We start from the raw sequence: 15,242 nt of genomic DNA, 5'->3' as shown, positions 1-15,242 counted from the left end.
GTTGGTATTATGATTTTTTTTAATGTGTGATAATTTGATAAACAAAGTACATGAAACACAGGATGGTGTTAGCTCTGCTGACTTAAGTTAATTTAGATATTTATAATTGTAATGCTAAATGTATATATATATATATATATATATATATATATATATATAGCTGCCTACACACCATTTGAGAAATGCCCTTTTATGTACAGTCAACAAATGGAGTTGCTGTAACACTGGTACTTCCCTGTAGATGGCAGCATTCCATGAAATACAAAAGACTTTAAAACGTTAAAAGTATTGCATCTCTGTATTTAATAAACAAAAATAATACAGATGCATACTTGTCTACTAACAACAAAATAGCTAAAATATTTTACATGTTTTTTTGTTTTTTTTTTACAAATCATACTTGAGAAAGATTTTAATGGTGCTCAGACAATCGCATGTCCTCCAGCTCATCCTTCACGTAACTAACGTAGTTTCGGATCTCTGAGGTGCGCTTGCGATTCCTCTTCACTTCTTCATCGTGTATCTATTAACACAAACAAAACAAATCCAACAATTACATTTTATTTAATAATAAAAATCTTTGTGAGGACAGCTGCGTGGTAGGCTGCACTGTGACAAAACAATATAATAGTTGATTTCTAAAAGCACAGGAAGTGTGTTCACTATCACATACTGATTTCAGCAGTCCGCTCATCCAGCTGTTGATCCGTGTCAGTAGCTCATCCTCCCTGTTATCAATCTTCAGCAGGTGGGTGTCGTGGGAAGCACTGACTGCATTGGTTACTGTGTCTTTATCTACCAGCAGCTACATAGCAGCACAAGAAATGAGGACAAAACAGCGATCAATCCTAAAATATGTGTCTGGGACATAAATAGTAACCATTACTTCTTCTTCATCAGTCATAATGGATAAATACAAATTATTTTTTGTTTCTACGTTAAGTGATCAAGTGTTTTTAACTGACCATGGCCATATCATCAGGAATTTCCTCCTCTAGCTCATTTTTGACCACCTTCTCCAGTGTTGCCAAGGCAATCTCCAGCTGTTGTTCATGGTGCTGGTTCTCCAGGTCTCGGCACTGTGCAAATGTGCGCCGGAGTCAAAGAAGTATTTTTGAATAAATGTATTTGTGTGCGTTTAGGATTTGTTGAAAAAAGGATATATCCCTTGCACATATTCAATAAACCCTCCAACCATGTCTGAGATGCTCCTCTCAAAGTCTTTGAAGATGTCCTTAAAAAAAGCAGATTAGTGAAACTTCTATTTGGTTACTGTGTTACGATATGGTCCATATATAATAATACATTAAAGGAATATTTCTCAAAAAAAAAAAAAAAAAGACACCCTCAGGCCTTCCAGACCCAGATGTAAGGGAGTTTGTTTCTTTACAAGATTTAGCTCAACATCACTTTCTCACCAGTGGATGCTCTGCAGTGAATGGGTGCCGTCAGAATAAGATTTCAAACAGCTGATAAAAACATCACAATAATCCGCACCACTCCAGTCCATCAATTAACATCTTGTGAAGATGCATGTTTGTAATAAATCAATCGATCAAGATGTCCTCTATTCATAATATTGCTTTCTCTGTTGAAATTCATCTCAGGAGAGAATCTGAATCAGGAGAGAAATATGCACAGATCCAAACAGTCCAAACAAAAACGCAGCTTCTCACTTCACAAGGTATCACTTGATGGACTGGAGTAATTTGAATTGCTTGTGGATTATTGTGATGTTTTCATCAGCTGTTTGAAATCTTATTCTGACGGCACCCATTCACTGCAGAGCTTCCATTGGTGAGCAAGCGATGAAATGCTAGATTTCTCCAAATCTGTTCAAATGAAGAAACAAACTCATCTAAATCTTGCACGGCCTGAGGGTGAGTACATTTTCAACTACATTTTTACATTTTGGGGTCAACAACTCTTGTAACAATATATGTTAAAAGTTTTTTTCATTCTGACCTCCAGTTGGTCCACCAACTGCAGTTCCAGACTCAAGAGGGTTTCAGAGAGCTGGCTGGCCTGCTCCTGGCACAAACTGATGTGGTCTTCAAGTAGCTCGACATCTGTGATCTGTTGCATTTCCACTATTTTCTGCAATAGAATGGAATTCCATTTGTGAGCATTTTGTTGTGTCCAGCTGCTTGTATCATTTTCCCAACTTGCCTGAGGGAGAAGAAACTAACCTGCCTCCTGGAGCTTTCAAAGTCAGCTGCTATTTGTGCTGCTTTCTGCCGATTATCAGCCACTGCCTCATGGGAACAGGAAAAAAAGGATTCCACCTCAGTCGTTCTCTGAGCATGCTGAGTCAAACCCGCATCAAATATCTGCACACACAGAGCTTCCATTTTGCTCTTAAAAGTACATTGATTGTCAAGGTAAATGGACTTTTGGGGCCTTTCAGTATTTTTAATAACAGTTCTATTTTGTTTGGCATTCCTGACAAGGATATGACTCAAGCAATTCTTCCATTCCAGGGAGGAGAGCCAGTTTCTCTCCATCAGGATCTTCATCAAACATGCTGTCATAGAGCTGAGGTCCATTCAAGAACTCCACGAATGCATCCTGTAAGAGAAGGAAGCGATATTTATTCACCAGTGTGAAGGAGTATATAGTACTTAGGCTAGCCCGGTAGAAAAAAAAGTTTAAAATATGTAAATCTGAATTATGAATCCTAGAACATTAAAGACCTTTATCTAAATGGTAACAATGGTCACCTTGTGCAGCTGAAGCTCCTCGTTGCTGATCTTCTGAGCCTCCATTGCCTGCTGCTCGTGGAGCTCATTTTCTTGCATTCCCTCAATTGCATACTTATACTTTGTATTGGCAGTTTCACGCTATGTAAATACATGTAAAACATAGTCATTATAAACAGAACTAAAATATAATAAGAATAAAAGAACAAAATTAGGACAAATGTTATCTATCCCTTGTGAAAGATATCCACGTGTCCACAAAATTAAGCCAAACAACTACAATTATATGCAGGTCTTATAAAGCAGTCAAAATCTTTGAAACGATCCTCACTGTTTGTTCATCCAGCAGTCTGTAGTCCAGATAAACTAAGCCTGGAAGATACGCTGTCACAAATGTCTTGTAGCTCTCTTCCTCACAGATAGGGTTTCCCGCAAGATTGAGAGTGCGTAAATTCTTAAACTTTCTTAGGTGTAACACCTGCGGGATTGGATATGATTTCCTTCAGCTTTATGTTTGAGTGACATTCATGGATGAATTCAATTAATTGAATAAGTGGATGGCTTCATACAGTGAAATCACACACACATTTTTTCACACAAATGTATCATTTAAAATACAGTTGGCTTACATTTTCAAGCTGAGCAATTGCATTGTTTCCAAAAGAGAGGACGTGCAGGTCTTGCAGAGAATCCAGGTTTTCGATGACAGAAATGCGGTTGTTGAACAAGCTCAAGTCCTTAAGTTTCACAAGAGAGTTCAGTCCTTCAATCACTTGAATGTTATTAAATGACAGATCTGAGGAATACAAGAATCACAGATTATTAGCGTCCGCATCGGTTTTGATATCAACAAGACAACTGGAACTCACCAAGCCAGACCAAATTAGTCAGATTTTCTAATCCTTCAATCCTCTCGATAACATTATTATCCAGCTGAAGTTTTGTTAAAGAGGTGAAATGCCACAGGTGGTAAATCTTCAGGATGTCTAAAAAACAACAACAACAAAAAACATCAATATAATTATATTTTGAAAAAAAAAAAACATATGTTTGTACTATTTTCTCATGCAGTTCTCATTAATGTAAAGTGAACATTTATATATAATTAAAAATAACTAAATATCCACAAATGTATATGAAATATGTACTGAATTAGTTTAATTTGATGAAACAGTTCAGGTGTGTAATGATCAGTGATGTTCATACTCCTGTAGTCTAGTCTTAGTTGTAGCACGTCTTCATACTGGACGCCCTCTTTCTTGGATATATCTCCAGCTTGTCCCTGAGGTCCCTGTTCCTCAATTGCTTGTTTTAGCATCTCCTCATCTATTACTTTAGGTTCATCCTGTTGCCAGTTCATTTTGCACTGCTTCTGATGACTGCAGCCGTTTATTACCTGAAAACACACACGGCCCACGGAGATCAGAAGCGCAATGACGCGGTATCTAGAGAATATAAAGCAGTTGCTTGTTTTGGAGACCTGTCATCATAAAATCAGTCAAAACCAGAATCCGTCATCATTTCAAAGTTGTTTGTTTCTGTATTAAAAGCTCATATTTGGTAATAAACTCTCTGTTGATAACAGACCTTCCTGGAATAAGCGCACGTCTGTTGGACGCCAACGCAGTTGCTTAGCAACCGCAGACTACCACTCGCAACTTCCGGAGATGTGAGCAGCTTTGAGGCGGGCTAAAATAATTAAAACAGAATTTCGTTACTTTTATTTATTTATTTTTAATTGAACCTGATTTTAATTATTTGATATTATAGTAACAACTTTCAGTGGCATCAATGTATCACTTGTTTATTTATTTATTTAGTTCGTTAGTTAAAATGAACCGAGTAAGACTTTATTTACATTTGTAAGATCCTTCATGGACCTAAAAGGAAATGTGTGGATTTATTAGAAATACGATAATATTTCACGTGTAGCCGTCAGACAGTATGCTCCAAATTTTGCTGAAATTCTTTTGAACTGGAATTTATGTTTTTATAAGGTCGTTTCCAAACGTTGTCGCCCTCCAATGGTTTACGCACATTTACAGCCTTTTTAAGAGAAAGGAGTATCGACCAATCAATTAAAAGTATTGCTTGTTTAGACCAATCAAACAGCGCTCTGGGCGGGGCTTGTGCGCGCTGTCCGCCAGGCTCTCTCTGTCGGCGGATTGTTGTTGTCATCAAGATGGAGTTCTTGCTGGGGAATCCGTACAGCACTCCCGTTGGCCAGTGCATTGGTGAGTTTAGCGGCTTATAATATCTACTTCTTCTTCTTTTTGTGTTTTTATAATAGTTAATGGGCCATATTCATCCATTGCTCGTGTTAAAATAGTTTAATTGTGTGTATTAGCTGGCAACATCATACAGTCAGCACTGTTAGCTAAATTAGATGATGTGCTAGCCAGCTTCTTCATCCGGTGTAAACACACATATGTTACTAGGAAACTCTATTCATTTGTTTTCAATATTGGGAAATTGATAACTAGAGAGTGAGATTGTTTCGCCAGTTGGTATTTACTCGGTAACAGTCTAAGTAGTAGGTCTGAAAGGAGAAACTGAAGTCTCTGTCTGACTCTGGACTCAATCAGAGCACATTCACTGTTAACATTCAACATTAGGACATTGATAACATTGATTTAACATTTGAATTTACCACCTCAATCTACATGGCGGTAACATCTCTGTTTATATATCTCATTTTGATTACCCTCAAACTTGTAATAGTTTGTTCAGTGCTGTAATGCATCGGGTTGACAGTATTTTGATAATCATTGAATTCATTATAATATAACTTATTAGTTTTACATGAATAACAACTGAGGGATTTAACAACACATGTTTGGTTTTTTGTTTTTGTTTTTTTTTAATGCATGATACTGATCTCATACCTTGCAGTAATTCAAACAAAGCCAAAATAGGTTTAATAAGTATAAGATATATGAAACAACCAAAAGTACTGTTAATTGACCAGAATAAAAAATAATATTCATGATTCTGCTTACATCTACATTTATATTGTGTTTTATTAAACAATATATTTCATATACTATTAGTAAATTTATTAATAATAATTAGTAAAGGTGGAAGATCAGATGTGTGAGTGTTGATCATTGCTTATATGTCAATAAAAGCTTCAATTGAATCTGTCCAATCTTTCATTTTGGGTGAAGTATATGTAATTGCTATCCACAATTTTCATTTTTGTATTCATTTTAAGAATATTTTCTCTCTATTTTAAATATTGTCATATATTATTCATTGAAATATTTTATTATTAATATAATCTGATATATATAACCCATAGTTACAGGACCTTGATTATACATAATCTTTCTTTAAATAGCCTATAGTTTTAACCTAGAATCTTGAAGTTGACAAGTTAATGTTGGTTTCATGTGTTGACATCTAGGCCTAGTATTCAGGTTTAATCGCTTTCACTCATAGTTGATGTGCGATTTATTGATGGATCTGAAAACCAGTTTGTGTTGGCATGTCTGGTCCTGAATTGGGTTACAAGCGTCATAAAGCAGCACTGATCCAGTCATGTGACTCTTGATTTGTTGACCTTGCAGGGTGTGCACACATCTAGCATCTTTAACCACTCTGACTTGGCTTTGTTCCTGTTTTAATTTTTACACGAGCAGTTATGCGAGGAAATCTATGTTTGCTTGTTTGTTTGCATTTAAAAAAATTTTTTTGTGTGTGTTTGCTCTTTGACTAGAGTTCCTACGTAGCTCTAAAATCTCTAAAACCCGAATAAATTGTATGATTTGTCTGTATCTCAAACAGTGCTTTTCTGTATGCCTTACATATGCATGCTGCACATTGGCACCACAGTTTTAAATACTAGACCAGATGATTGAGAATCTGTTACATTCAGCTGAAAGAATAGTTTCTATTTGTGCTGTAGGACATTGATCAATAGGGGTCAGTTTTAGGAGTGTATAATGAGCTTTTTATATCAGTGTTAAAGTGCAGGCATGTTTACTGTTGCTCTGCAACATTTTGTGAGTGAAATCTAGTCGTTTCAATAGAAATCTGCACCTTCAGGAGTTTCATGTGAGGCCAAAAAAGTTCCCCACGCAGATGTCATGCAAATTTGCAGCATTGACTGATAGACTTGCCTGTGTGTGTTCACTGCTCGGTGTATGTGCTTTTTGGATGGGTTAAATGCAGAGCACGAATTCTGAGGCCTGCAGAGTTTCGCCAGAATTTCACTAATGTGACCACACCTTTAGGCCAAAACATGCTCTCAAGCATGCAAATCCAGACGTGAACGCTTAGCTGTTATATTGCAATTATATTATTTTATACTTCAGTTTTATTTAAGTCAACTATGTATCTTGTTCAAATGCTGAAAATAAGAATCTCTTCCTTGGTTTTGAGACCCAAGACCATGTTGATGTAAACTGATTAACTGTCATCTTGCAGGATGTGAGAAAATGACAAGTTTAGGAAAAGACTATTAAATAAAATAGAAGTGAACAAGGTCTCTCTCAGCTGTCGCCGCATCATAAGTACGTAAGAGGGTGAATTGTATTATGGACACTCTGATTTGATTTTGGCAACAATTTGCAGACAGAGGCTCACTATTTCTCAGCACCACACGTCTCCGTCCGGCCTCAGGCCTGTAGGTCATAAGTTGATCCTGCAGGTTCAGGATGTGCTGACCACAGGACAACATCCTCCTAATAGATGAGCATTTCAGTATGAGTCAAGTATTGTTTTTTTTTTTTTACTTGACTGTTGTAAGAGCAGAGTCTTCAATTACTAGAGGAGACAAAGTGAGAATAGTGCCAAATTTTAAATATCAATTTAATGAATTCTTGCTGAATTAAAAGTATTAATTTCTTAAAAAAAAAAAAAATCAGTCTAGACTGTTGTGAAGGAACTTACCTACTAAACTGAGCCAGTCTCACAGATCCTGTAGAAAGACTGTCGTCAGTTTTAATATTAGATTATTACCGATGAACCTCTGAGGTCACTTGAAATGGTTTCTTCAGACAGTTCTGTAAGGTCACTTAGATAATGTGGTGATAACAAGATTATGTTTGTCCTCAGAGAGATTAAAGGATGATGGTAAAAGCATTGGGTCCCGTCCGTTATTCAGCTCTGAAACTGGCCCACTGAGGCGTGAACTTTTCAGGAAGGAAAACACAGACAAGGACTTAATGAGGCTTCACTTAAATAGCTTTGGAATCTGAAGTGTTTGTTAAGTGTTACGCATGACTAAAATATCTCGCTGGCAGCCTATAACTTTTTTCCCCAATATGAAACTGCTTGAGCTACACACTAGCCAATTATTTATACTTAAAAAAGTATCTTAAAGAAACATTTTATCTCTGATTTGAAGCTCATGATCCTAACATTTCACACATTCACAAACGTGTAGTTCACGAGTTTGTAAGTGGAAATAACGACTTGTGGTCAGTGTTGTTATCGTTAACCAAAACTGAAACTATTAAGATTAATTTTTGGTAATTAAAAATAAAGCTGAAATAATATATAAATATTAGATGAAAAACTCTTTGCAACTACTGAGATAAAGTAATAAAGATAAAGTAAGCACAACAAAATTTCTAAAAAAAAAAAAAAGAAAAAGAAAAAAGAAAATAATTTAAAACATACTATAAAAATAAAAGATAATTGAAAATATACATATAAGTATATAAATACTTAAGTTACATTGCTTTGCGTCAGTTCATTCAGTGATGGATTTGATAGACTAAGTTAGCATGAATTGGTCAGTCTTTTTGACCAGTTCATTAAAAAAGAATAAAGGGTCATTGATGAATCTCTGTATGTTCAGCAGTTCCAGCAGCACTACTGATGGACATTAGGTTTGGCTGTATGGCCGTGTACTGTTTGGCAGAGGTTGCACGTGATCCAGCGTTGGGCCAGCTGGGCTGAGCACTCGCTATCTCCCGCAGCAGGGCTGAACTCTTGCCTGTTTCCCCATCACTTTCTCTGCCTGTCTAACATTTTCCAGCACACAATATTGTCCAGTTTTTATTATTTTCTTGCTCTTGTTCATTGACTTATTGCCTTCAATCTTCCACGCCACAAATCTTCTTGAGGAGATTACTGGAGGATTTTCTATTAGAAGTTGCTTGGTTTGTTAACAGAATATTCTGGGTTCAGTTCAAGTGAGGCTACGTTGGCAGCATTTGTGGCATAATGCTCCCTCTTTTTACTAATAAAAACAAAAATGTAGATTCCTTTAGTTGACATTATCGACAACGTCGACAGAAAACAAATTGTCGACAAATATTTTTGTTGTCGCGTAGTCATTTTATCTAATTTCACCCGATGTAAGAGCCTGCAATAACGGGGTTTGACCAGTGTGGAGCTGTAGCGCAAGACTGTAATTCAGCCCTCTCCGATGCAATTCAAGACAAGAAGACAGCGTTTCAGAGTAGTGATAGGAAGTTCAGAAAAATAGCCGCATTTCCACTGTCGGGCCAGTGCGAGCCAGGGATTAAAGCAGGCCGGGCGGGGTTAATAGCCTCGGACCTGTAGCACCGAGGCCAGAATAGCGCAGGGTTTCCACAGTCAGGACCTGAAGCTCCGCTGCGCTTCACTAAAACACGCCCTTTACACGCCTCTCAGGAACAACGTCACGCAACCTCATCATTTCACCAACAAAAAGAAGTTATCTGAAAACTAAGAACTAAATCACTGGAACATGCGCGATCACACACGAACATGATAAAAGCGGCTGTTTGTTTGCATGCTTTGTTAAATATTCAAATTCAAAAGCATTGATGTTTTACTATAGAATAAATGAAACATTGATCATAATGAATTTACAGGCCCAAAATTAATCACACAGAAATAAATGTATTTATATTTTATTTATTTATTTTTAACGCTTATGAAAGTAGCCTGCTTATTCAGTCGAGTCTGTTTCTGTTTATTTGTAGCCACAGTAGCCTATATACGTCACATTAAGAATGAATGATAATATCTCTATTTTTATAAAAGCTCCCGAACAAAAACATTATTATATTTTTATGATAGGCAACGTGAGCTAAACTCTCGAGACGAGGCTTGTGACAGATAATATAAGTTACTAAATAAATACACGATTGTGATAGAGAATAAGAAGCTGACGTCTGATTTCTTCAAGCGGTCATATTTACCATGTTTACTATGGTAACGTTAATGCCTAGCGTGCATAGTCTTTTACACCGCTTAAAATATTTCTGCCTTGTTTAGTGATTATAATCCACATCGGATCGGAACGCGTTATTTCAAACAATCGCTGCTGACTGAAAATGAGTTTTGAGCTCAACTTATTTAAAAAAGTTTTTAATGCTGGTGTTAAAACTGTTATCTTTCTGAAATGATCCGTGGTGCAGACGCTCTCCAGACGCGGAGAAACCCCGCACAACCCCTCCTCTAGCCCCAGCTGGCCCGCTTTGGCCCAAGGTTTTCGTCGGGCCAAAAAACCCTGGCCGTTGGCCCCGAGGAAGCCCTGGCGAGGCACGATCAAGCCCCGGAAGTGACTGTTGAAATGCGACTGGCCCTGGCATGCACTAGCACGCCCAGTTTAAGCTCGATAGTGGAAACACGGCTATTTTAGATGATTTGAGACCTTTGAGTCTTGTTCAGGAAAATTAATGAATCGTTCATTTGTTCAAATGTAATTAAAATCTTACGTGTTACTTCCCTAACATGTCTACTAGTACTTACGCAAACGTTGGTCACACTACAAACAATACAAAACTAAATTCTATAATAAACAAAAAAGATGAATTCATTGTTCACCTGGGTCTTCAGTCTATGATTAACTGTGCAAAAGGAGTTACTCTGGCAACAAATCAGTTTTTTGTCTTTATGATTTTAAGTGTACTGCCTTAATGTTAGTAGGCCTATTGTTTAATAAAATAAAAAAAGAGACTGTATAAAAGGCTTATCGTTCATTCTTTTGTCACGTGACGTGACCGCATTGGATAAAGAAATTAATTTACAAGCTTCCTTACAAACGGGTGCATAGTCATTATCATCATCATCATCATCATCATCATCATTATCATCATTATTATAATTATTATTAACTCTTACAGTTACTGTGATTCTGGTCTCAAATTGTAGCTCTTTACCTCTTACAGTTTATAAATGTGTGAATTTCATGATGCTTATTTTCCATACACTGAATGTTGTAACAAAGGTAATAAAGAGTTGGTTATTATTATTATTAAATCTCTTTCCAGCTCAGACGTCATAGGTTAAAGCTTATGGGTCTGACGTGATGAACAAAGACTCGAAAAACCCGAAGACTCGTGAGATGAGCTAATCGGAGATATCAGCTGTATTTATGGTTTTCCAGGACCGGAGAGGAAGAAGAGTGCAGCTGTAAACTCTGTTCTTCTGTCTGCTCTCCGCCTCGTCCCATCTGTCAGTTTGACAGAAGAGCAGCTCAGGGGTATGAATAAGGCACAAAGTATTTCCTGCGGCTCTGCAGACTACAGGAAGAGGCCTCACCCAGCCGTGAAAGCTGTGTTATGCTCCAGACAATTCCCTGTGTGTTGAGCGAAAGTTGACTGGTACTGCCAAGCTGATATCCAGCGCTGTGGATCGATGGGAGTTTAGGTCAAATTGTAAAAGCCCAAAAATGAACATTTGCTGAACATGTACACAGCCTCAGGCCATCCAAGGTGTACACGACCTAGTTTCTTCATTAGAACAGATCAGAGTTATCCCAAACTTTCGCACATACTTTAGATATGAGGATAACATCTCCACCAGCTGTGGAGAGATGAAGCCGTTGCATGCTCTACATTTGGTTGGTGTTTCACACATCTGTGGTCAGCCACCTTGTAGTGACTCAAATCAGACTTCGGAAACTAGGAGGTGTTGTAGCCTGATGTTGTATGTATGTTACCAGAATGCAGACTTAGCAGAAACACTTTTGATTATATCTTGACAAACAGAAGTTTCAGTAGCTATGTTTCCATCCAAAGTTACGAATTAAACCACTGGGCAAAATTGTAAAATCGCATGAAACATTTGCGAATAAAGCGCCGTTTTCATCCAGTGAGTTAAAGAGAACAAAATCGTCACTTCCTGATGACCTTGTGCTAAATATAACAAACAAAACTGAAATTTCCTGCCGTAAAAAAAGGCACTGTGTCATATTGTGTTTTCACTGAGGACTTCTTATGTTATTTTGGTGTCAGTGAGCTTAGTGTACTTAGCAAGAGTTTTGTCAGTGCTTCAAATAGACACATTGGTTCAGCTATATAAGCCTAGTACAACTATGCATGCTCATGTAATAACTAACTAAATCCTAACTAACTAACAGGGGATTGTTTCCAGAATCAGTGAATGAACAAATGAATTAATGAATACAGGTTAATTACAACTTTTTTTCTCACAGCTCCGATTTTTTTTTTTTTTTTTTTTTTTTTTTTTACAATAATTGTGAAATGGAAAAAAAGTCAATTGTGGGATGAAAATGATTTTGAATACCATGGTGTAAACAAGCTCCCATAAGGGATGTGTCGGTGCAAGAAAAAAAAAAGTTCAAATTCAAATTCAAATTCAAATTCAAAGATGTTCATGGATTTCCCTCAAAATCAGCTTAGAAACTGTCAAACTTGTGTCCTTTGGTGAAACTCTCAGCACAGTTTTTCAGTGGTGTTTGGAGCGTACAGAAAACAGAGGTTGTTTTGAGTTTGGGATGAGGTTTAGTGGCAGATGGTCAGATTGTGAACTTGTCATCCGCTCGCTCAGTTCTCCTTTGCTTTATTTCGTCATCTGTCCCCACCTTTATCCTGAGTCACTCAACGGGAAAGCAAAGCCAGCTTCATGTTGAGCCACAGTAAAATCTCCCTCAAGTGTATCCTCAATAAAACTATGTTTTGCTCTGCCTCTGTGGCAACACAGAGATGCGAAAGCACATTTTAGCTGCAAGCTCTTATGTACGAGAATCACACCCATGTTACTTCACACCTAATTTCAAAAGATTGTGACACTAGATCTTATTTCATCACACTCTTCTTAAAAGTAAGTCGAAGTGTTTAAATAATTGTGAAACTCCTGCTGGTTAATTTCTGTGTTCTACAAGTACTCGCTGTCTCATTGTGTCTTTCCTACAAAAAGAACATCTTGGGAGTTTGACTTGAAGCCTTATCTGTACTATATTGTTGTGACATCTGACAGTGAAGTAATAATCCAGGGCAGGCCCGGTCAGTTCATGTCAAGCCTCCTCGCAGATGGACAGCAGTAAAGTTGAAATCACTTCTGCTATACGCTGATCTTTTTTAACAGTGTTTCAGAAACAGACAGTCATGGGGAGGAAACTGAAAGTTGCGTCTCATTTTTGTGACAGTGTTACTTTAGTATCATTGAGATTTGATGTTGTTTTTATTAAGAGTTCAAATAGAAGATTTTCCTTTTCCTTTTACATTTTTATGACTTTTTGTTACGTGTTTAATTTCTATATAGTTGTATTTTTTATTTCAGTTGTAATTTTACTTGTTTTAGTACATGTGATATTATGAAATATTACTGTGAAAAGTAGCTGAAATAAAAATAACTGCATATTTGTTTAGATTTTAAGTTTACTTTTATTTGATTAAATAACAATTTCAATTATTTGAACTAGCTTTTGAATTCCTTTTTTTGCAAGTAACACTGTGCATATGTAGAACTACTTCCTTCTGCCATGGATGTAAATCTCAAGTCGACAGTTTAACAGCTGAGCCAAAGCCTCCATTACTAATTTGAAAATGTCACTTTAGAACTAGTAACAAAGGAATGTGGTTGCTTCATGGAAACCTTGTTGAATTACAATATTAAAAGCTCACTGTATTGTTTATCATGTATGTAACTGGCCAGAGTAAAGCCCTGTTCACACCAAGAACGATAACTATAAAGATAACAATATTAGCCTCCACACCAGCGAACAATATAATCTGTTTATTTTGAGCGCACTTGCGTCTGCCGCTTTAAATCCTCGAGCTCGTTACAGCAGGATGGATTCTGATTGGATGTGAATGTTTGTATCGTTCATCACCTGGAAAAAAATCGTTTTGAAAATGATTCCAACGATACTGTTTCTCTATGCCTTTATCGTTATAGTTGTAGTGTGGACTCTGCTATTCTTTAATATTGAGAACGATTTTTAGAACTATATCTTTATCGTTATCTTTATAGTTATCGTGCTTGGTGTGAACGGGCCTTAAGGCTGTTCTCAGCGGGTTCATGAGCGGTTGAAAGTTCTGAGTTCTGTTATCACTAGAATATTGCACTCCTTTCAGCCAATCAGATTCGAGAACTGGAAAGAACTGTTGTATAAACATGCATATTTGTTGGACTGACTGGGGAACGTTCAGGAAACCTTTTGAAAACAGTCATTATATATTGCAATAACTTTTGTTGACAACAGTGGTGCAAAAATGACACATTTCACATTGGTTTGTAATAGATCTGTGAATTAATTTTAGGCTACATTTTAGGAATGAGCAACAGAGATTGAGTAAAAAAAAAAATGTAAGAAAATGATATCAGCTCTTTGGGCGGCACCCTGAGCTCTGATTGTTTTGCTTGCCACAGCATGCAGTCCAAAGTATAGACGTGAGAGGTGAAAGAAGCATGGCTTTAAAGTCCCATGGTGATGTCTGGGTTAGCAACAAACATATCTGATTAATCTAATATAGGATGTGTTGGGATATTAATAACATTTACTAACACGCTGAATGCGCTGCATTTTACAAGTGTTTAGATTCATGCTCAAATGCCATGCCCATTATTTGAGATGGTCATCGGTTTCTGATGTTATATTAATGCAGCAGTGCTTTTTTTCATCGTATTTGTTCAATAGGCTGACATCAATTAAAACTTCATATGTTTTTGTACTTCATATGGCTTTGAAAATGCACAGGTGATTTCAGGAATCACTTTATATTGTAGATGAAAATATAGCAAAAAAATCTGCCTCAAGCATAGCATTATAATGAATGTTGTTGAAATAAAAAGTTGCAACTGTTATTTATTTAATGAACGAACTAAATCAGCCAGCGTCACAGCCCTATTTGACAACACTTTTTTAATTTTAAAAACATTGCTGCATCATAATCATAATCTTCAGATCTTCAGATATTATCATTATCTCTATTACTCGAGTACTCGTTTTTGATACTTGTCGATAATCAGAATGAGAAATTGCCAAAAATGCCCATCCCTAATTTATTAATTTATTTGTTTGTTTTAATGGAGTGCATGAGATGCAGCGGTTACAATGCAACTTTCATGATTATGGACAAAGAAGATATCGAAAATAACCAAACTGCTTTTATATTTCAGATTACTCAAGTTTAGTTCTTTCGAATGTGTTGAATTTGAAATTTATGATAAAACGGTATTTATATAAATACACAGTTTTTTAATATATATATATATATATATATATATATATATATATATATATATATATTAGGGCTGGGCGATATGGACAAAAAGTCATATCCCGATATATTTAGGCTGAATATCGATATACGATATATATCCCGATATTTTTTCCGCAAAGTGAGAGCAAAT

The 15,242-nt window shown here is 36.5% G+C and overlaps 2 protein-coding genes across 3 annotated transcripts in view; one reads left to right on the top strand and one right to left on the bottom strand.

The window, feature by feature from the left end:
• Positions 1-286: 286 nt before the first annotated feature.
• Positions 287-4,329, bottom strand: drc3 (dynein regulatory complex subunit 3). Its single transcript, XM_059517769.1, has 13 exons — positions 4,180-4,329; positions 3,906-4,095; positions 3,569-3,685; positions 3,329-3,495; positions 3,031-3,177; positions 2,721-2,840; positions 2,456-2,568; positions 2,190-2,364; positions 1,966-2,097; positions 1,164-1,234; positions 966-1,089; positions 674-805; positions 287-523 (listed from the first exon to the last, which is right to left on the bottom strand). Exons 2-13 carry the CDS (start codon positions 4,057-4,059, stop codon positions 413-415), a joined length of 1,563 nt encoding a protein of 520 aa, XP_059373752.1. The 5' UTR covers positions 4,060-4,095; positions 4,180-4,329; the 3' UTR covers positions 287-412.
• Positions 4,330-4,819: 490 nt separating this feature from the next.
• Positions 4,820-15,242, top strand: part of LOC132141460 (TOM1-like protein 2) — a 41,400-nt gene continuing 30,977 nt past the window's right edge. For both annotated transcript variants that reach the window (XM_059550993.1, XM_059550985.1), the window contains exon 1: positions 4,820-4,933. In XM_059550993.1, the coding sequence (XP_059406976.1) occupies positions 4,882-4,933 (52 nt within the window). In that variant the 5' untranslated portion in view covers positions 4,820-4,881. The remainder of the gene's footprint in view (positions 4,934-15,242) is intronic.

This window comes from Carassius carassius, chromosome 1, assembly GCF_963082965.1.
Source record: "Carassius carassius chromosome 1, fCarCar2.1, whole genome shotgun sequence".
NCBI classification, from domain to species: domain Eukaryota; kingdom Metazoa; phylum Chordata; class Actinopteri; order Cypriniformes; family Cyprinidae; genus Carassius; species Carassius carassius.
This window is presented reverse-complemented; position numbering and strand designations above follow the sequence as displayed.

Coding starts and splice junctions, on each gene's coding strand:
- drc3 (XM_059517769.1), bottom strand. CDS start 4,059: ATGAACTGGCAACAGGATGAACCTAAAGTAATAGATGAGGAGATGCTA. Junction 2,365..2,455: donor ATGGAAGAATTGCTTGAGTC/ATATCCTTGTCA, acceptor CAATCAATGTAC/TTTTAAGAGCAAAATGGAAG. Junction 1,235..1,965: donor AGTTGGTGGACCAACTGGAG/GTCAGAATGAAA, acceptor GCTTTTTTTAAG/GACATCTTCAAAGACTTTGA.